General features: G+C 37.5%; 1 protein-coding gene across 1 annotated transcript in view; it reads left to right on the forward strand.

Moving 5' to 3' along the window:
- Nucleotides 1–21,907, forward strand: part of LOC100714215 (signal recognition particle subunit SRP54) — a 71,946-nt gene extending 50,039 nt beyond the window's left edge. Inside the window, exons 16-17 of the mRNA XM_063224522.1 lie at nt 18,905–19,002; nt 20,947–21,907. Coding sequence (XP_063080592.1) covers nt 18,905–19,002; nt 20,947–21,153 — 305 coding nt within the window. The 3' untranslated portion in view covers nt 21,154–21,907. The remainder of the gene's footprint in view (nt 1–18,904; nt 19,003–20,946) is intronic.
- Nucleotides 21,908–22,709: the final 802 nt, after the last annotated feature.

The following is a 22,709-nucleotide window of genomic DNA, read 5'->3' on the forward strand; positions in this document are numbered from 1 at the left end:
AATTCAACATACAATGTGAGTTTTTGTTTTTGGAGGCAGGGCCTCACCATGTAGCCAAGGCTGGCCTTGAACTCACTATGATCCTTCTGCCTCAGCCTCCTCAATGCTGAGATTATAGGCATGTGCCCCACGCTTAGTTCTTTAATGAGGTATTTTACATTCAATTTTTAGTACAGTTTGAAATCCTTCACTTAAGAGCACATTTTAGTGCTGGGTGTGGTGGAGCATGCTTTCCTCCCAGCACTCAGAAGGCTGATGCAGGAAGACAGCAAGTTTGAGGCCATCTTAAAGCTACACTATATGTTCAAGAGCAACCTGAATTATAGCAAGACCTTGGCTCAAGAACAAAATGCACAACTCAGTGTGAATAGCCACATTGCAAGTATGCATTAGTCTCATGTAGCTGTATCAGGGTGGGTTTAGAGATTTAGTAAGGTTTGGATGTTTGTAGTCTAAAATAGTAAATTGTCATCTTTTACCAAGTGAAACCAATGAAGAATCTGCTTTTATTAGAACTGGCTCAGGACTATACAATTTTGGCTGTTAATGTGTCGAAATCTACGCTCCTATGGGGGGAAAGAAACTTTCAGAAGTTTCATTTTTGAGACTAAATACTATATCTGTATGTTAGATACTATTCCCAACTACCAGTTCCTGGAAAATGATGCTGAATGATGTTGTGGCACTTGTAAATTATAAGATATAATTTACTTTCACAAAAACTGTTCCATATGCCAGTCTGTATGATATTTCTTGTTTCTTCTGTGTGAGGAGGAAGAGGGTAACATGTAAAGAATTCAGGGGACAGTGCTGATTACTTTTTTCCTTTGTTATCCTGGCATTGAACTCAGGGCCTCAAGCCTGCTAGGACCCAGTCCTGACTTGCTTTCACTTCTAGTAGGGATCTATTATCATCAGATGCACTGGAGCTGAACGTTTTGGTTTACAGTGCTTGTATGCTTTTCCATTTGATTTTTCCCTTCATCACTAAAATTGTGTTCATTAGGACTTCAACTTTGACTTCAATTAGCCAGGTAAAGTAAACACATCTGTACTGATCTACGAAGCTAGAGGTTGTTTTAATGAAAGGCTGTTTGTTTTGGTTTTAGTTGTATTATGTTGTTTTCATATTCTGGATTAAAATATATATATATATATATATATATATATATATATATATATATATATATGTATGTATTTTACTTACTATGTGTGTACCTGGCTTAGGCTTTTTTGATTAGTTTAGTCTTTTTTTCTTTTTTTTTTTGAAGTACTGGGACTTCACAACTGAGTTACAGTCCCAGCTCACTGCCTTTTTTGTTTCATTTTGTTTTTTGCAATGGTCTTGCTAGCCTCCTGTAGTGCTGAGATTATGGCATGCCCTGTTTGCTTCCTTACTCACATTCCTGAAGCAGGAACATCTGTAGGAACTTCAGGTTTGTGTTGGAGTTTTGAGCACAGTCAAAGGAAAAGGCCAGTGAGGTAGATTTGGGTGGAGGGAAAAGCTGTCTTCCTACTCCTTCCCAAATTCAACAGAGGGACACACCCCATGTGGGGAAGTATTTCAGTGTGGGAGATTGAATCTGTGCTTAGAATGAGATCTTTAACCAGGCCACCCAGTACCCATTGTGACATTCTATCCTTCAGTTACTCTGAATAGGCTCTTACCAAAATCTCAGCCTCAGTGTTATCAGAGGAGCTAAAATTTCAGGACTACTTAATAACTTATTTAGCACCTTTGTTAGGAGGAATGGTGCTGCTGTTACTGTGTGCCAGGAATTGATGGCTTAATGATACAGCACTGCCAGACCCTCAGGTTGCTAACAACCTATTTGGGGAAGTTAACACAATGAACTCCGAGTCTAGTATGTGTCTCAAGTCTAGGGTGCCTCTGGTCTGTACAAAAAGGACACTGCCATTACAAACTGGTCCTGAGAATCAAGATAAGCAGACTTATAGTTAAGTTAACCATAAAATATAGTTAGTTGTTAAGGACATTATGTTTCTTTTTTTTTTTTTTTTTTTTTTTTTTCAGTGTAAGGTTACATATAATACAGAACTACAAAAAAAAGCATAACAGTAAGAAATCACCTGTTAATAGATTACATATTATCATCTTGGAAATAGTTGCTCAAATCACAGTATCAAAGAATACAAAGTAGACATTCATACAGAGAGACTACAAACAGCTGTGTTCAATGATCCAAAAATATTAATATAGTCAGCTATTCAACATCCCTATACACACTTGCTGTTATATCCGTTAGAGCTCTTTTTTCCCCTTCCTCTCTTTTTACAACAAAATTTACACATTTTAGATTTTATTACTCCTTAGTTCTTATTACTTTTTGGGGGGGGGAGAATAAAATCAAATATGGCAAAACAAAGCTGTCAGTGAAAACCAAGGATAGACTTAGCACATGATGTAGAACAGAGTATACGGTTATTAACAATAGTTATCAACGTTGTCTCTTGTTTCCTTAAAAAGATTTGTCTATCTCATTAGATATTATAAAGTTGGACAAAACAGTAGAGAACAAGACCAATACAACTTAGACATTGTAAACATTACAGGACTTCCAAAGGAGACAATAGTCAAACCAGAATGGGCATCTTAGTGAATCTTACTGCCTTCAAAGTAGTTGCCTATACCCTCGGACCTGATACTATCCCACAGAATGGAACAGAGTCTAATCAGTCAAAACAAGATCGTGGGAGCATTACAGGACTTCAAAACAAGTTAATAGGAAATCGAAAAGAGTTACTATTATATATCCTAATTTTTTAAATTTTTCCCTTAATTAAAATAAACATAAGAAATAACTAAATAATTTTTTTAAAGAATAATAGTTACCATAGTGTCTGTCTTTTTCCTTGAGATATTTGGATAAAACTTCATATACTATAGCTTCAAATATTTCCATATCAAGAAGCCCGGAATAAAGCCTTTCTAATTAATAAGTGAAAATTTTATAAGGCTTCAAGGCCACATAATGGGGAATCATGATTGCCACATATTTTCATATATTTGAATCATTACTTACATTAGGGAAACTATTCGGTATTCATACATGCGAGATTGATTTATTTCACTTATGAGTATGGTCTCAAGCTGCGCCCATTTATTGATAAATATCTCAATGTGATCCTTCTTTATAGCTGAATAATATTCCATTGTATAGAAATACCACAACTTTTTTATCCATTCCTCAGTTGATGGACACTTGGGTTGTTTCCAAGATCTGGCGATTACAAATTGTGCTGCTATAAACATAGGTGCACATAAATCACTGTGGTATGATGCTTTCAGTTCTTCTGGGAATATGCCTAGAAGTGGAATAGCTGGAATAAATGGGATTTCCAATCCCAACTTTTTGAGAAACCTCCAGACAGACCTCCACAAAGGCTGTACCAGTCTACACTCCCACCAACAGTGCAGGAGAGTTCCTTTTTCCCCACATCCTCTCCAGCATTTGTTGTTGTTGGTTTTCTTGATCCTGGCCATTCTTTCAGGAGTGAGATGGTATCTCAGTGTGGTTTTAATTTGCATTTCTCTGATGACCAATGATGATGAGCATGTTTTCATATATTTATTTGCCATTTGCATTTCTTCATCTGAGAATTGCGTATTCATCTCAGATGCCCATTTTTGGATTGGATCTTTGAATTTTGGAGGTCTGAGTTTTTTTAATTCTTTATATGTTTTAGACAAGAGTCCCTTGTCTGAGAGAGAGTTCACTAAAATCTTTTCCCAGTTTGTGGGTTTTCTTTTCACTATGCTGGAGATTTCTTTTGACATGCAGAAACTTTTTAATAAGATGTGGTCCCAGTTATTGATTCTGGGAAGTGTTTCCCGTGCGGTTTGAGTCCTGTTCATGAATTCTCTACCTACTCCTATGTCTCCAAGGTTTCTACCCACTTTGTCTTCCAATAGATTTAGTGTTTCTGTTTTAATATTCAGATCTTTGACCCATTTAGATTTTAATTTAGTACATGGTGATAGACATGGGTCTAGCTTTAGTTTTCGGCAAATGGAGAGCCAGTTTTTCCAGCACCATTTATTAAAGAGACTGTCGTTCTTCCAGTGAACCTGCTTGGCTCCTTTATCAAAGATAAGGTGGTTGAGTGTGTTTGTAGTTGTGGTTGTATCTTCTAATCTATTCCATTGATCTTCGCCTCTGTTTTGATTCCAATACCATGTTGATTTTACTACTGTTGCTTTGTAGTATAATTTCAAGTCAGGGATTGTGATGCCTCCTGCTTTGCCTTTGCTGCTTAGAATTGCCTTTGCGATTCTAGGTCTCTTCTGGTTCCAGATGAAATTTAGGAGTGATTTCTCTAGATCTATAAGGTATGTTGATGGTATTTCTATTGGGATTGCATTGAATCTGTATAAGAGTTTTGGGAGAATGGCCATCTTCACAATGTTTGTTCTTCCTATCCATGAGCAAGGGATGTCTTTCCATTTTCTGAGATCATCTTCAATTTCCTTTTTCAGTGTATTATAGTTTTCACTGTATAAGTCTTTCACTTCTTTCGTAAGAGTAATTCCTAAATATTTCATTTTTTTGCTTGCTAATGTGAATAGTCCAGTTTCTCTTATTTCCCTCTCTGTAATTTTGTTGTTCGTGTATAGGAATGCTATTGATTTCTGAGTATTGATTTTGTATCCAGCCACATTACTGAATTTATTTATTGTATCTAAGAGTATTTCAATGGAGTTTAGGGGGTCTTCTATGTAGAGTATCATGTCATCTGCAAACAATGATAACTTAACTTCTTCTTTTCCTATCTTTACCCCTTTTATTTCTCTTTCTTGCCTAATTGCTCTGGCTAGTACTTCCAGTACTATATTAAATAGGAGTGGTGATAAAGGACATCCTTGTCTTGTGCCTGATTTTAAAGTAAAGGCTTTCAATTTTTGGCCATTTAGAATGATGCTGGCTGTTGGTTTGTCATAAATGGCCTTTATTATATTGAGGTAAAGACCATCTATTCCAATTTTCTGTAGAGTTTTTATCATGAATAAATGTTGGACCTTATCGAAGGCTTTTTCTGCATCTATAGAAATGATCATGTGATTCTTATTTTTGGCTTTATTGATATGGTGGATTACATTTATTGATTTGCGTATGTTGAACCATCCTTGCATTCCTGGGATGAATCCCACTTGGTCATGGTGTATAATCTTCTTGATGATTTGCTGGATCCTATTTGCCAATATTTTATTGAGGATTTTTGCATCTGTGTTCATTAGGGAGATCGGTCTATAGTTCTCTTTTTTAGTTGGGTCTTTCTCAGGTTTTGGTACTAGAGTAATATTTGCTTCCAGGAACGACTTAGGAAGGATTGCTTCCCTTTCAATTTCATTGAACAGTTTGAGGAGTGTCGGCATTAGGTCTTCTTTGTATTTCTTGTAGAATTCTGCAGTGAATCCATCTGGGCCTGGGCTCTTCTTGGTGGGTAAGGACTTAATTACATTTTCAATTTCAGTAACAGAGATTGGGTTATTCAACAGTTTTACATCCTCTTGATCTAGCTTTGGCACTTCATATGCTTCTAAGAATCTGTCTATTTCTTCTGTGTTATCAAACTTTTGAGAGTAGAGGTTTTCGAAGTAGGTGTTGATGATCTTCTGTATTTCTATTGGGTCTGTAGTGATTTCTCCTTTTTCATTTCTTATTGCATGAATTTGAGCTTTTTCTTCCCTTTTTTTAATAAGGTTGGCTAGGGGCTTATCGATTTTATTTATTCTTTCAAAGAACCAACTCTTTGATTTGTTGATTCTTTGGATTGTTTTCTTAGTCTCTATTGCATTGATTTCTGCTCTGATTTTTATAATTTCCTCTCTTCTTTTGGCTTTGGGCTTGACTTGCTCTTCTTTTTCTAGCTGTTTGAGGTGTAGCATCAAGTTATTTATTTGTATTCGTTCTGTTTTCCTGATGTGGGAACTCAGTGCAATAAATTTTCCTCTCAGGACGGCTTTCATTGCATCCCACAGGTTCCGGTAAGTTGTATCTGTATTTTCATTTTCTTTTAGGTATTGTTTGATTTCTTCTTTAATTTCCTCTGTGACCCACTGATTACTCAAGAGTGTGTTATTCAGTTTCCATGTGTTTGTGGGATTTTTGCAGTATCTTTTATCATTAATTTCTAATTTCAGAGCGCTATGATCCGATAACATGCAAGGGATGATTTCAGCTCTTTTGCACTTGTTTAAATATGTTCTGTGAGCTAATATATGGTCTATTTTAGAAAATGATCCATGTACTGCTGAGAAGAATGTGTATTCTGATGTTGTTGGGTGGAACATCCTGTATATGTCTATCAAACCCATTTGTTCACAGGTATGATTCAGTTCTGTTATTTCTTTGCTCATTTTCTGTCTGGTTGATCTGTCCCTTGGTGTCAATGGCGTATTAAGGTCTCCTGTTACAATTGTGTTACTGATAATTTGAGTTTTCATTTCTGTTAATAATTGTTTTATATAACTTGGTGCTCTGGAGTTTGGTGCGTATATATTTAAGATAGTTATCTCTTCCTCTTGGAGTTTTCCCCTTACAAGTATGTAGTGACCTTCTTTGTCCTTTATGGTCATTGTTGGTTTAAAGTTCACGTTGTCTGCAAACAGAATGGCTACTCCTGCCTTTTTCTGGATTCCTGCTGCATGAAGAATTGTTTTCCATCCTTTGACTTTCAGTCTGTGAGTATCCTTCTGGGTTAGATGGGTTTCCTGTAAACAGCATATGGTTGGATTTTGTTTCTTGATCCATTCTGCTAGTCTGTTTCTTTTGATTGGTGCATTGAGACCATTTACATTAATGGTTATTACTGTTAAATGCTGGTTAATTGTAGGAATGTTATCTCTCTGCTGTTGCATCTTTATCTTTCTGTTCTGTTTAATTATTTGCTTTGCTTAGTGGTTTTTTCCTTTGTGTATCTAAACTGTCTTTCAATATTTTTTGCAGGTTCGGTTTGGTATTCATGAAGTTCTTCAGCTGTTCTTTGTCATGGAAGTATCGTATTGCACCATCTATTTTGAATGATAGTTTTGCAGGATATATCAGTCTTGGTTGGAAATCATTTTGCTTTAGGATCTGGAATATTTCACTCCATGCTCTTCTTGACTTTATCGTTTGTGCTGAGAAGTCTGCTGTGATTCTGATAGGTTTTCCTTTATAAGTGATCTGTCTTTTCTCTCTGACAGCTTTTAGTAATCTATTCTTGTGTTGGATTTCTGGGATGGTGATTATTATATGTCTGGGTGTAGTTTTATTTTGGTTATGAGTGTTTGGAGTTCTATATGCTTCACTGATCTTGATGTCAGTTTCTGATCTCATGCTTGGGAAATTTTCAGCTATTACTTCTCTAAATATCCGCTTGACATCCTTTATGTTGTCTCCCTCTCTTTCATTAATCCCTATCATTCTTATGTTATTCTTCTTTGCATCGTCTTGCAGTTGTTGAATTGTTGTTTCCTGATTCCTTGTTATTTTCAAAAGATCTTTCCTTTCCTGTTCACTAGCTGCAATCATGTCTTCAAGGTCTGAAATTCTATCTTCACTTTCATTAAGGCGGTTTTTACAACTTTCAGTGGAGTTTTTTATTTCCTGTATATCTCTGTGCATCTGCATTATGTATTCTGTTTGTTTCTTATATTGCTCGTCTAGGGATTCTATCTTTTTGTTTAGTTCCTCCAATTTTTTATCTGTGTTTTCTTTAGATATATTTAGAATCTCTTTCATTTCTTTTATCATTTCTTCTTTTATCTGGGAGATTATTTCGAGTTTGAATTTCTTTAAAGCTTCCTGGAGTTGTTTGTCAACTTCAGTAGCTATTATGTCCGATATATGAGGTGGATGGGATATATTTTCTTCTATATACATTGCTCCTAGGGTTTCCTGAGATGGGCTGGAGGTTTGAGGTTGTAATTTGGTCTTTCGTTTTGTCATTTTGTATATTTCTGTGTTTCAAGTGTTATTTGAAAGCTTCCTCAGGATCTGTTGAAAATCCCCTTCTATGCTTGGAGCTACTGAGCCTCTGACACCGCACTACCCCAAGCCATTGGGCCTGCAGAACCAGTGTCCCTCCTCTGCCTGCTCAGAACTCCGCAGTTCCAGACAAGCTGGGCCTCAGGGACACTGTGCGCCCACCTGCCCCATGGAAGATCCACAGCTCTTCAATTGCAGCCGGGTTAGGGTCCTCTCCACAGGCCACAGTGCCTCAGGAGCCTGTGATCCCTCCCTGCTTGCAGAGATATCCACAGTCCTCTAGGCAAAGGAAGGGACTTCTGCAGGCACTCCAGATCCGCCCAGCTCCTCCTCTGCAGGCAGATGGCTAGGCGCGGCTGGGCTCGGGGGTTAGTGTAGGCCCGCCCATCCGTCAGGAGCTCAGCAGACTTCCAAGTGTAGGGGGGGGGGAGGCAGCTGTAGTGGCCTCTAACCCACTGCTCCACTTCACTGCACCCAGAAGCCTGGGGGGTCCGGAACAGTCTGAGATTTGGGCAGACTGTGCTGGACACTCACCACAGGCTGAGGTGCCTCAGGAAGCTGCAATGCCTCCCTGCTTGCAGAAGTATTCAGTCCTTCAGACAAAGGAACGGGCTTCTGTAGGGACTCCGGATCCGCCCAGCTCCTCCTCTGCAGGAGATGGCTAGGTGTGGCTGGGCTTGGGGGTTAGTGTAGGCCCGCCCATCCGTCAGGAGCTCAGCAGACTTCCAAGTGTAGCCGGGGGGGGATGGGGAGGCAGCTGTAGTGGCCTCTAACCCACTGTTCCACTTCTCTGCACCCAGAAGCCTGGGGGGTCCGGAACAGTCTGAGATTTGGGCAGACTGTGCTGGGCACTCACCACAGGCTGAGGTGCCTCAGGAAGCTGCGATGCCTCCCTGCTTGCAGAAGTATTCAGTCCTTCAGACAAAGGAACGGGCTTCTGTAGGGACTCCGGATCCGCCCAGCTCCTCAAGGACATTATGTTTCACAATTCTTGGTGCTAGGAAAGTTCAGATCTTTGCGATTTGTTAAAATGTAATTTTTTAAATTGAGAGCATAAAAAATGTTCACTGTTTACATGTTTACTGTTTGCAAAATTGAAACATTTGGAAAACTCAAAGTTTGTTATCTATAAATATTTGGAAGTTTGAAGCAAATGATTGTTTTTTTTTTAACTTTTTATCAGTACGGGGGATTGAACTCACGACCGCCTGCTTGCACAGCAGGTGCTTATGCCACAGAGCTAAACCCCCAGCCCTGAAACAAATGATTTTCTAGTTCATTTTACATGGCAATGCCTTCCTAGGTTATTATAAAAAGTCTCACCATAGACTAATTATGGTAGTCATGTAGTCCTGTATCATTTTAGTTTGGCTTAGTTTTAAAATTGTACCAGTAACTGCCAGGCATGGTGGCACACACCTGTGATCCTAGCACTTGGGAAGTTGAGGCAGAAGGATCTGCCACAAGTTCAGGGGCAGCCTAGGCTACATAGTGAGTTTAAGGCCAGTCTGAACTACATAGTGAGACCCAGTCTCAAAAATAAATAAACAAATAAAAAATTCTACTTGTAATGCATGAACATATTCTTGTCACAGACAGTAATAGTACCAAACAACAAAATGTGAAAAGAATAAACGTACTTCTTGATCACTCACTTGCCTGTACCTTCTACTCCATTTTAGCTCCTGTGTGTGGAGGTAGCTAGATCTTCCACCATTATGTGTACTGTGCATTTTTGAAATCTATTAAGATGCAAAATACTTTCTTAGGCCTATCAACTTGAGATAAGGTGATAATAAACGCTCTTCAGTAGGTCACCCAACAATGTACATTTACTCTCAGGTTGAAAAATGGCTGTATGTATGAGATAAAATTTCCATAGGAGTGAAGTTTGGATGTAGTTAGAATTCCATAGACTACTATTCAAGTAATTTTAAAATTTATAAATCTTTTACTATCAAAAAACTATACATACTATTGACTAAGATATCTGGAAGTTCAGTGATAGGATGCTTTTAGATCTGTGTTTTTTTTTTTTTTAAATTGCTTTAAGGACTGGATTATATTTCTTTAAGTTCCTAAAATAAAGTAACTTGTGTGATGAAAGAAAAATCTCATTTGACACTCTTAATTTATTATTGATACAGATGAGTAATGAAAAAGGCTTTGAAAATGTAGAACTAGGAGTTATAGGAAAAAAGAAGAAAGTTCCAAGAAGAGTCATTCACTTTGTTAGTGGTGAAACAATGGAAGAATACAGCACAGATGAAGATGAAGTTGAGAGCCTAGAAAAAAAAGATGTTTTGCCTACTATTGATCCGGTAAGTATGATACTGGTGATCATTTCATCAGTGGATCTTGTTTTGATATGTTGAAGAAGCTTTTTAAAAGATCAACTATATTCTGATTATAAAGTTATATATTATTTTGATAGAAAATAGTCTTTTTATACAGTGTGGGTAGAAATATACTTAACATTCCAGTTGACTGGAACTTTTTTTTTTTGTCTTTTTCCTTTTTACCGGTACCAGGGATCGAACTCATAACTGCCTGCTTGCAAGGCAGGTGCTTATGCTGCTGAGCTAACTCCCCAGCCCCTTGATTTTCTTTTTAATTTAAATGTTTAGAGTTGTCAGTGTTGATAAATTTATATATAAGATTTCTCTTTTTTTTTTTTTTTTGAGGTTTTTGTTTTTGAGACAGTCTCATTCTATTGCCCAATATATTGGTCATTTTCTATCACTGGGACGAGAACATCTACAATTTGAAGGAGGAACATATGGTTTTAGATGGATCAGTCCATGGTTGGTTGGCTCCAAGGCTGCAACCAAATAGTGAAAGGCATAGCAGAAGCAAGCTGCTCAAACCATGGCAGCTAAGAAGCAGAAAACAAATTTAGGAGCCAGAAATAAGAAAACACCTTTCCAAATCAGCCCTCAGTGACTCATACCCTCCAACCAGCTGCCACTTCCTAATAGCACATATGGTAAGAAGCTCATTGATGGATTAATCTGATGGTGAGTATAGCAACCTCCACGGTCTAGTCATCTTCACCTCTGAGCACATTGGACTTCTGGGGGACATTTCAATATAAAATTTAACATTAACATTCTGACCCGGGCCCCCACAAGGTTCATGTCTATTTCATTATGTAAAATGCATTTAGTCTATCACTAAGTAATAGAGTTGCTGAAAAGTTCAAATCCAACATGTCCTGTAGGATTCAAGGTAAACTCTCAGCAATGAGCCCTTAATCAGGAAGAAAGTTAGAAACTTCTAATATACAATGCAATAGGGAAAAAATTTCCATTTTAAAAGGAAAGAAGAGTGGGGATAGAAAGGAATTGGGTGAAAGCAAGACCAAAGACCAGCTGGGTAAACATTAAATGAATGAGCAAGGTTTCCTGGGTCTATTTTCTTAGTCTTTTAAAGGAGCTGGCCCTTCTTATCCTTGAACCTGAAAAGGTTGTGGTCTGGTCAATTCTGGGATGCTGTTAAGGCATCTTTTTTATTGTTTTAGTACAGAATACTTGGCTTCTTTTTTTTTTTGAGACAGGGTCTTGCTATGTAGTCCAGGCTGGTTAGACTCCCTTTGTAGTCCAGGCTGCCCTCACAGCAATCCTCCTGCCTTAGCTTCCCTAGTACTGACCTTACAGGCATGTGCCAACACGTCTGGCTGTATGTGGCTTCTTTACCACTTATTTAAGTGCAATTATTTAAATTTATTTATTTATTTTTGAGATAGCACCTCACTATGTAGTTCAGAGCTTACTACAATAGCATAGGCTTGCCTTGAATTCTGCTTCCCCAGTGCTGGGATTTCAGGCATGTGCTACCATGCTTAGCCCCAATTATTTAAATATAAGTTGACCAAAAGTTATACTTTTTTGTTAATTTTTATAGGAAATATGAAAATGACAATTTTATCAAATCTATTCAACATTAGAATTGACTGAGATTGGGTGTGGTGGTACACACCTGTAACTCTAACACGCAGGAGGCTAAGGATCGATTTGAATTTGAAGCCAGCCTGTGCTACAAAATGAGTTCAAGGCCAGCCTGAACTGCATAGCAAAATCCTGTCTCAGAAAACAAAACAAAACATAGTAACTCATTTAGCTTTTACCTTAGATGAACCTTAAGAATATAAATTTCCTCTTAATTTTCTCATCCATAGATTTAGTTTTGAATAAAATACCTCAAAAGAGGGGGTAGAAATGGAATGGGGAAAAAAAGAATTGAGATGTGTTATGTATATACATGTACAATGCTCAACAATGATTGCAATCATTATGTATTGCAAATGTATACTAATAAAACTAAATTGAAGGACTGGGGATTTAACTCAGTGGCATAAGCATCTGCCTAGCAAGCGTGAGGTCCTGAGTTCAAAATTGAATTCCTCAAAAGATATGTGAAGTATGATAGAAAAATGTCTTTAAAACCTTTATTGCCATTAAACTTCATCAAAATATCCCCCTTGCTTCAAATACACTTTGTTTTTCCACTTTCTGAAGCAGTTCTGAAGACTCTGGTAGCTGCTACCAGGTCCTAAATTCATTCATTCTTTTTCTTTCTTTCTTTCTTTCTTTCTTTCTTTCTTTCTTTCTTTCTTTCTTTCTTTCTTTCTTCCTTCCTTCCTTCCTTCCTTCCTTCCTTTCTTTCTTCCTTTCTTTCTTTCTTTCTTTCTTTCTTTTCTCTCTCTCTCTCTCTCTCTCTCTCTCTCTCTCTCTCTCTTTCTTTCTTTCTTCTTTTCTTTCAACAGGGTCTCTCTGTGTAGTTCAGGCTGGCTTTGAATCAGTATGTAGCCCAGGCTGACCTTGAACTTGCATTGATCCTCCTGCCTCAGCCTCCCAAGCGCTGTGATTACAGACATGCACCACCAGGCAAGTGCAGGTCCTGAATTGTTTCAGAGTATTTACTCTTCATGAGCCAAGTGTGGCAGTGCATGCCAGTAATCCTAGTGTTACCAGAATGCCCAGGTCATGTCCCATAGTGACAGATGAGACTGTGGGATGGAAGAGGTAGTGTACAAGCACATTTATTTAAAAGACATAAACAAAAAAGTAAAAGATATCTCAGTTACCTTTCTCATTGCTGAGACAAAATACCTGACATCCAAAATTAAAGGAAGAAAGATTTATTTAGCTTGTAGTTGGTAGAGGCCTCATAGTCCATAATTTCTTAGCTCCAAAGTAGGGTGGTGTATGGCAGAGGGGCAGCCATTCATGGTGGCAGTAAACAGTAAATGCAACAAGTGCAAAGAGGGGATATAATCTCTTTCTTCCCTTTTTTCTCATCCAGACTGCTGGAATTAGGGTGGTGTCAGTCTAGTCAGTGGCCTGGTCCAGTAGTCACCCAACCCTAATGCTAGCACCCTTAATCCTAGCATTGGACCATGAGTCAATCACAAACTCTAGATTCACTACCTCTGAAAAAGCCTTTGAGGGCACATTCAGACACAAACTGTTAACAAATATAAAGGAAAGGAAGTACAGCTCCTCTAGTCAGGAGGGAGTTCTGAATAGGATGTCCATCAGGGCTCTTTGTCTAGGGGTTTTTAAGGAATTTAGACAGGGGTTTGGGCCACTGTATGAGCAATGTACCCAATAGGAGACTACATATTTTTTAAGGTCCAATCTATGCAGTGTTCATGGGTCCATGCAAAGCCTGTGCACCCCTTGAGCCAAAGTCTGGGACCTCATCATGCTCTGGGAATGTCCCAGACAGCCAAAAGACACCTGTTAGATGCTTTTGTAAGATTCCCTAAAAGGTTGAGGCTCGTAGACTACATTTTTTACTTCTTGACTGTATTTTGGTGGTTTACTGCTTAATAGAATCCTAATTCCTATTATACCAGCACTATGGAAATTGAGGCAGGAAGGTTGCTGTCAGTTTGAGGCCAGCCTAGGCTACTTACCAAGACCCTGTCTCAACATCTCTTTTCCCAGAAAAGTTTACCTTCATGGTCATTTTCATTTTGAGGAACAGCTGAAGTCATACCATGTCAGATCCAGTGACAGAGGTAGATGAGGATACACTGTTATGTTTTTATGAGCCTGTCTTTCCATTGGGTGGTACTTAGTAGCAGCATTCTCCATAGTTTTGATCACACCTTGTAAAGATGCTCTTGAAAGCGGACTTTCAGAAAGTGGCAGAAATGATGGGATAAGTATGTTTAAAGTGAGAGAAGTTAATAACAATGTGTCTTTTACTATAATAAATGTTTTAAAGTTCAAATCATTCATTGTATTTTCTGATCATCCCTTAAATATGTTTATATTTTTAAAAATTTTTTATGTGCATTAAAAAATATAAATATATATAAATGGACTAATGCTTTTTGTGATAAGGCTCTATAGGAGATTCGTTCCAAGACCCCAGTAGATGACAGAAACCCCAGCTTGCACAGAGCATTTACACGTTTTTCCCTGTGCATAGACATTTATGATAGTTTAATTAGAAATCAGTGGAGTAAGAGATTAACAACAGTAACTAATAAGAATATGGAACAATTATAACAATGTTAAAGTTGTATTAGTTTGGTCTATAAAATATGAAAATTTCACAGTATTTCCAGACGTGTTGACTATTGATATCTGAAACCACAAAAAGCAAAACTGTGGAGAAACGAGACATACAGTAGTCTGAATTTAAAGTTACTGGCCCATTTTCTGCCTGTGAGATTTTTAAAAGAGAAAAAGCACAGTCTGTGATGGGCCTATAAGAGAATAGGCAGTGTCATACATTGCTGCCTAATCTTCATTGGTAAACTTTCAAATGTGAAGTTTTATAGAGCAAAGGACTTTCTAAATAATCATATTTTTGGTCTAGTTAATTGGTCCCTATAAGAATTTAAGCCCAGGGGCTGGGGATTTAGCTCAGTGGCATAAGTGCCTGCCTTGCAAGCATGCAGTCGTGAGTTCAATCCCCGGTACCAATAAAAGAAAAAAAAAAATTTAAGCCTAGTGAAATATGCTTACTGTTGTAAAATAGTTAATGGAAGACAAATACAAAAGAGAAAATATAGCACAACAATACATACTCAGGCTGGTACAGTAGTGGACGTCTTTAATTCTAGCTGCCTAGGAGGTTGAGGTAGGAGGATCATAAATTCAAGTGCAGGCTGGGCAACTTAGTAGTTTACTGAGACAGTGCTCAGTATTTTAAAAAAAGAAAAAAGTACTGGAGATAACAGTTAATATAATAGCCTTCGATTCACTCCCCACTATCATAAAAATGTATGTACATACACACAACAGACATAATTCTGTTTCAGGGAAGACTAAAATATTAACAGTATTTATCTGAGTGGTGGAAAAATGGGTGACTCAAGTTTTTAAAACATTTTGCTCCATTTTAAGTGTTCTGAAATAAACATGACTTTTTTTTTTTTTTTTGGTACTGGGGATTGAACTCATGATTGTGCTTGCAAGGCAGGTGCTTATGCCGCTGAGCTAAATCCCCAGCCCAAACATTACTTTTAGAATCTGAAAATAGGTTGTTTAAAAACAAAAATAAAGATAGTAGTTCTTAATAGGGAAGGAAAGGATGAATACTTCAATTTTTAGAAACCAAGATGAATCATTTTTACTTTCTGCACCATAAACTGAAAGCCTTGTAGATCCAGGACCTTGTTCCAGCCTTGGTATTTTTTTTGGGGGGGGGTGCGGCTCCTGGAAGCTGTGGCGGGGTTATAGTGTACATTCGTGACCCCACCCTACCCCCAATACTGGGATTGAACCCTGGGCCTGCACACCGAGCTATATTCCTGGTCTTTTTTCAAAATTTTTGAAACAGTGTCTCACTAAATGCTTAGTTACCTAGGCTAGGCACAAACTTGCCATCCTTTGCCTCAGCCTCCCAGAGTGCGAATGCTGGGATTACAGGTGTGTGTCACTATGCCCAGCTGAGCCGTCTGTCATTCCAGTTCAGTAAGGTCAGTGTCCCAACAAATTAATTCTGTATAATTATATGGGGTAATGATCACTGTTATTCCGGAATCTGCATCCAGCTCCTCAACTCTGTAACAGGTTTGATGGGGGCGGGCAGCAATTGTCACCTGGATATTAGTAGTTGCTATCTCTAGAAGCAATTCCAGAACTGTTCCACTGAGAAATATGTATGCTTCCTCCAAAGCGTGCCTGCTCCTTGCCCCCTATCATTTATTACGTTAGAGAAATTGGTCTTATTCCTGTAAGGAATTGCTATAAACCATACACCAAGAACATTTTAAAGTAACCCTTATCCCATTAAAGAGACCCAGCCACCTCTGAATATGAATTTATAGCAGGTTTCAATTCAGGGCATCACTAATATGCAGTATTTTGTTGGTTGAATCCATTTGATTGTTAGAGCTACCTTTCTTCTCTGTCTTTCAGATATGCCATCACAGAAACTGATAGACCTATCTTTCATTGCAACATTATCTATTTAGTCTTCACAGATATTCTGGTGTTTGCCTTTTAAACGTCCTTATCATTAATATGATATTAGCAAAAAAGGTTATGGACAAGTCTCTTTCCTCCTTGAAAGCAATATTAAAGCAGTTATTAATGTTTGAAGACTCTATGTTGTCTTTTGATAAAGCACTGGCTTAGTGAAGCATGCCTTATACTATCAATTTTATTCACAGAGACAAACTTCACACAAACCCTATTTGGAAAGAAAGACCCAGGATTAATGATGGTGGCATGCAGTATAGACTGTATTCCGCCCATAGTCTTGGCCTACCACAGTTACACACAAGTTGTCTTGTTATATTCTCTAGCCTTTTTAAAATCGTAATTTATCTTGACACTTGTCTTTTATTTTTCGCCATTAAAAGCTCAGTTGAAATTGGGAATGGTGGGTCACGCCTGTTATCCATCTGCTCAGAGGCCTAAGGTAAAAGGATAACAACTTCAGGTCTACCCTGGGCAACTTGGTGAAACCGTGTCTCATAATAAAAAAGGACTGTGGACTTAGCTCAGTAGCAAGCAGAAAGCCCTGGATTCAGTACCCAGTACCACTACTAAAAAACAAAAATGTGTGTTGGGAGTGGTTTGGAGTGGGAACTCATGTCCCATGTCCCAGTTTATTCTGTGTAACTTTCCTACACCTAAACCTTTATTTCCCTACTGTAAGGTGCATCAGACTAGGATTCACTTTGCATTACCAACTCCATTTCAATTGCTGCATCTTTTTTGGTTCTTCTATGGGTTTGAGGTTGGTGGTAGGTTACAAGGGTGAATGGGGAATATAAAATATCTTTGTAGAGTTCTTTCTATAAAGATTTAAATTTTCTGATTGAACCACAGTTGGTGAGAGTATTGCCTTAGAGAATATTCTGTGCACCTACCAAGTATCTGGCTGTTGCATTCAGGCCTGAATCTTCTTTTTTTTTTGTTACTGGGGATCGAACTCATGACCTTGCATTTACCAGTCACTGAGCTAAATCCCCAGCCTCATTCAGGCCTGAATCTATACTATGAGTTTAGGTGTGTGTTGCTAACTTCACTTCTTGTTGCAGACAAAACTTACTTGGGGGCCCTACCTGTGGTTTTACGTGCTTCGGGCTGCCACATCAACCCTCTCAGGTATTGCTTTCTCTCTGAGCACTGTATAATTGCCATAGTAAGCTCAAAGAATAGAAGTATTGCCAGCTGGGCTGTTTCTAAACTGAAGGAAGAGCAGTAGGGCGTCACCTTGTTCTCAGCAGGTAACCAGCCTTGGAAGATATTAATCTAATGTGAACAAATATCCTGTACCTTTGGGTTGTGTGCTTTTTCTTGTTTTTTTTTTTTTTTTTTTTTGTATGGGATAATCCCATACAAAAAAATCCAAGTCCTTCACATATCCCCAGCCCATTTTTTATTTTGAGACAGGGTCTGGCAAAATTGAGGTTGGGCTTGAATTTGTGATCCTCCTGACTCAAGCCTCTTAATGCTGGGATTACAGGTATCTGTCATCACACCTGGCTTTTGCTTGTATTTTTTTGTTTGCTTTTTTGAAAACACTAAAAATAGTAATATTAACCTAGATAGGTTTTTTTAAAGTTTTTTTTCTTTTTTGAGACAGGATTCTCACTATGTAGCTCAGCCTAGCCTTGAACTCATGGCAGTTTTTGCTTCAGTCTTCCAAGTTCTGGGACTACAGGTGTGTACCACCATGCCCAGCTGGATTTTCATATTTCTGTATATATATATATATCATTACTGGAGAATTGAACTCAGATTCCAGAGCATGCTAGGCAAGTGCTGTATCACTGAGCTGTACTCCCAGCCTCATTTCTTAAACTGAGATATAAATAAGTCAAATTTGAAGAATATGTATTACCAACATATAACTTAATCATTTTAAATAAATGTTTAAACATAAAACTTTCTGGGCGCTCCCAATTTTAATTGTTGAAAACTTCCCTCCACATTTTTTAGGGCATACTGTGCCTAGTAATTGATTGTGTAACTATTTAATGCGCACTCACTATGTACTGGGCAGTGTGGTGTGGAAAGAGATGGGCTCCAGATTCAGACCTCTTATTTGAATTTTAGACCTGCTGCATTAACCTCGCTAAGCCAACCTTTCACAGCGACAGCTACATGCTAGGCACTTAGTGTTACAGCATCTGTACTTTACATCCATCCAGGCTACTGATACCCCAGCCTTCTGAAGTCACATGTTTTTCTTCAACAGTCATGAAACCAATAATTGCAGCACTTAGTGAGAACTGTTACAATAGAAATGTGAACAGACTGCTGTTGGGTACACAGAAGGAGCCACTAATACTCTTTTAGGGATTCAGAAGAGGGGTGCTGGGTTTTTATAATCTCTTTGAGGATAGGAATAGTAACTTGTATTCCTAAGTGTTTCACATATAGAAAGTGCTCAAGAAATGTTTATGGAATTGTGTCTTTTAACATTTTTATCTTTAGTGTGTGACTTTCTTGGAGAGAAGATTGCATCTGTTTTGGGGATCAGCACTCCTAAATACCAATATGCCATTGATGAATATTACCGGATGAAGAAGGAGGTGTGTCTCCTTTTTATATGTTTTTGATTCAATTGTTGGCTGTGATGGATTGGATAATGAGCATATGTATCTTTTAGCTGCCCAGAAGTTGGTGGGGATCAAACTCAAATGTCTTGAAGATGCCAGGCAAGCCCTCTACCACTGGAGATAGCTTATCAAATTAATATATATTTTAGATTATTTAAAACTAGAATTTCTGGGGAGAGGGTAAAAAAATTAAGATACCTTGGGTATATGCCCCAGTTTCCCACAATGAATGTAATCATCATGTGCATAAACATTTACTAGTAACTTAAAACTGCAATTTCCCCAAATCCACATATACTACTAAGCTCAGTTTTGTTCTGTTAGTGCAGTGTGAGGTGCCTTGCATGTGTTAATCTTCATACTTTCCCTTTGGATTGTTTTTCTAAGAGAAGAAACAAGATCAAGACACTATGTGGAAGTGGAGTGGGTTTGATGTGCAGGTGGTTTATAAGACACATACACATGCCCAGTGTTAAGAGAACAAAGATGGGAGAGGATTGTTACTGTCCAGAGCAGCAGTGAAGCCTTTGGATAGGGTGAAAGTAGGGGAGACTCAGAAAAAGACAGCTTTAGTGCTTAAAAGGGGCTGGCTTCAGTCTGGCTCTGCTACTTCTAACTCCATTTTTCCATCAAAGAACTGCAGTATCTATGTTGGGGTTACTCTAAAGACTAAATGAGTTAATATATAAAAATGATTGAACACATTAGAATATCAAGTGTGTATCAGTGATCACACATTATAAATTAGAATCTTTTCTTTCAGACAGATTAAGGGCAGCAGTTTATGCAGTGTAAGGAGGTGAAACTATGTTGTCTGTTCAGGAAAATAGCAAGAATAGCATTTTGTCCTTCTAGGTGTGGCTGGAGATATGTGGAAAAGTCATCTGACTTCATTTGTTGTGTGATTTCAAACATGTTTTATGACAAAATTAGTATTTTTAACACCACAAGCCTTGTTTGGGACTTTACTACTTGTGGACTATTTTAATAGCTTCCTAAATATTCTGTCTTAGTTCTCTAGCAAACCCCAGATGAGTTTCCTGAGAGGAGAAAAGACTATCTACATTGTAGGGTTACTGGCAATTTATTAGTTCTAAAACTAGAAATTATTTCTTCTAACTCTCTTTAGTGTTTCTTTTTGTCTTACTATTGTTCATGTCTGAATTAGCCTACTGGATTGTGAACTTAAGGGCAAAGATTGCCCTAAATGGGAAGTACATTAGGTGTTTTTAGGAAAAGTCACCATTTAATGAATGAAAGAACTTGTTCAGTCAGATAAGACTGACACCTTGTAATTTAAGTGATATAGTAATAGCTCATTTTAAAATTGAGTTTAGGCTTAATGTGAAAAAATAGTCTAAGTTAATTCAGGACTCATCATGTTGGACTATGTTTAAAGATCACTTTCTTTGATGTTTTAAAATAGGGTTTTGATGTTTTATTCAGAGAACAGTGGAAAGAAATGTATTAATTTAAATCAAATGAGGCCAGGTGTGGTACACATCTGTATTGCCAGCACTAAGGAGGCTCAGATAGGAGAAACTGTCTCAAAAAACCAACAACAGTAATTAGGCTGAATAGACATTGCACTATTGTTTTCATTTAAAAAAAATGAAAAGCTGCCAAGTGGGATAAATATTTATGACTTAATCACGCTAATTTAAATATAGGGTTAAGCTTAGAACTGTTCAACTTCCATTTTAACTGCTTCAGTGCTTGTTACTTTCTACTTTTTATTAGGGCAAATTATGAATAGTAACTAGATACTAATTTTTTTTGGAGGGTCTCACTATGTAGTTCAGGCTGGCCTCAAACTCAAGACGACCCTTGTGCCTCAACCTCCCAAGTGCTGGGATCACAGGTGTGCACTACTTTGCCTGGCTTAGTATTTCAACTATTGATGTTTGCATTTTTTAGGAAGAAGAAGAAGAAGAAGAAAACAGGATGTCTGAAGAAGCAGAAAGACAGTTCCAGCAGAGTATGCCGCAGGCTAATTCCATTGTTCAGATGGATCAGCCAGATACAGTGGTATCCACTTCATTTGTGAATCTTAATTTTGAAATGGAGGAAGACTGTGAAGCAACTGCAGAATGCAAACAAAATTCAGGCTCTGTCCCACCATAGAATGGAACGACTACGTTTTGAATGCTAATTTGGGGGGGGTGGGTGCCAGGAACTTTCACATTCCCTATTCAGTCAAATTTAAAACAATTATTTATATTTTAAATATTAACTTATCTGGAAAGGAAAAAATGTTTCTTTATTCTTAGGCTTTATTTTGTAAAAGTCAGATCTAATCTTTGGATATTTCTACTCTGCTTTCACTGTGTGATGAGTTAGTGCTTTAGCTGTTCTTTTTTGGGGGGTAGTGCTGGGGATCAAACCCAGGGCATGTTAGCAAGCATTGTACCCCTGAGCTACACCCTCAGCCCAGTGTTTTGGTTTTAAAATGATCCTTAAAAAAAAATTAAAGCCTTAATAAATTAAGAAGAATTAAATTAGCAAGCTTGTCTGTTATTTGTAGATTTATGAAAGAGAAAATTATTGAATAAGGTTAACTGGAGTCAGTAATCCTACAATTTCAAATTAAAATGACTATTTCCGGGGCTGGGGGTTTAGCTCAGCGGCATAAGCACCTGCCTTGTAAGCAAATGTTCGTGAGTTCGGTCCCCGGCACCGATAAAAAATGAAAAAGACAAAAAAAAAATTGAATAAAAAAAAAAAAAAATAAAAAAATAAAAAAAATAAAATGACTATTTCCCCCCTTGGACTTTCCTATGTTATGCCTTGTATTATAAGTTTTACATTTAATATGTCTGTTAATTTTACACTGATGATGGTTCACAGAATGTGTAATAAAATAAGCACAATGGAAGCACTTTTTGAATTCACTGAGAACAACTTTTATGGAGAAGTGTTTATTACACTAATATTAATATGGGTTTCCATTTTTTAATATGTCACTTAATCTTATTTTTTAGTAGTTATTAAAATAAGCTTTGATCTTAAAGTTAACACTAGATATGAAATAAGTTAATATGTAACACCTGATTATCCACAAGGCATCCTATTTATGTCACTCATTCAGCCCTTAATGCCTCCCAGAGTGTGTGTGTGGGTTGGGGAGGAAGCTGGGAGACAAATATAAATTTAAACCATCAAGAGCTGTTAAACTTAGTACAAGGAATAATGGTAATGTAAATTTAGTTACGTGTTACTCATTTTGAAGTGGCAACAGTAAGGACAGTTTTCTTAAACCAGATTGGCCAGTTCTCTGCCTATTAGGTTATTTGAAAATTTTACAAATTTATATATTATGAAGCTAATTATAAAAATATTCATAAATATGTGTACAGAACCTTGAGATATTTACAATTAAACATGGATAAAAAGAATGTGTGGAATACTTTAGAAATACTGATCTTAAAAGCCTTCTCATAGGACTGGAGACGTAGCTCAGTGATGCAGCCCTTGTCTAGCACAAATGGCTCGAGGTTCACCCCTAGTATTAAAACAGACCCAAATCAAAGCAACATGTAAGAGCTTTTAGAAATTATGTTAACAGAGGATGGGGAAAAAAAAAAAAAAGAAATTATGTTAACAGTCTTCTAAACAACGCTTAAGCTTTTAATCATAAATAAACTTATGTAAAATACATCTTAAAAAGACTCAAAATATAG

The sequence above is a fragment of the Cavia porcellus genome, unplaced genomic scaffold (genome assembly GCF_034190915.1).
Source record: "Cavia porcellus strain 051 isolate PalLab524CR breed Dunkin Hartley unplaced genomic scaffold, mCavPor4.1 scaffold_1, whole genome shotgun sequence".
Taxonomy (NCBI): Eukaryota; Metazoa; Chordata; class Mammalia; order Rodentia; family Caviidae; genus Cavia; species Cavia porcellus.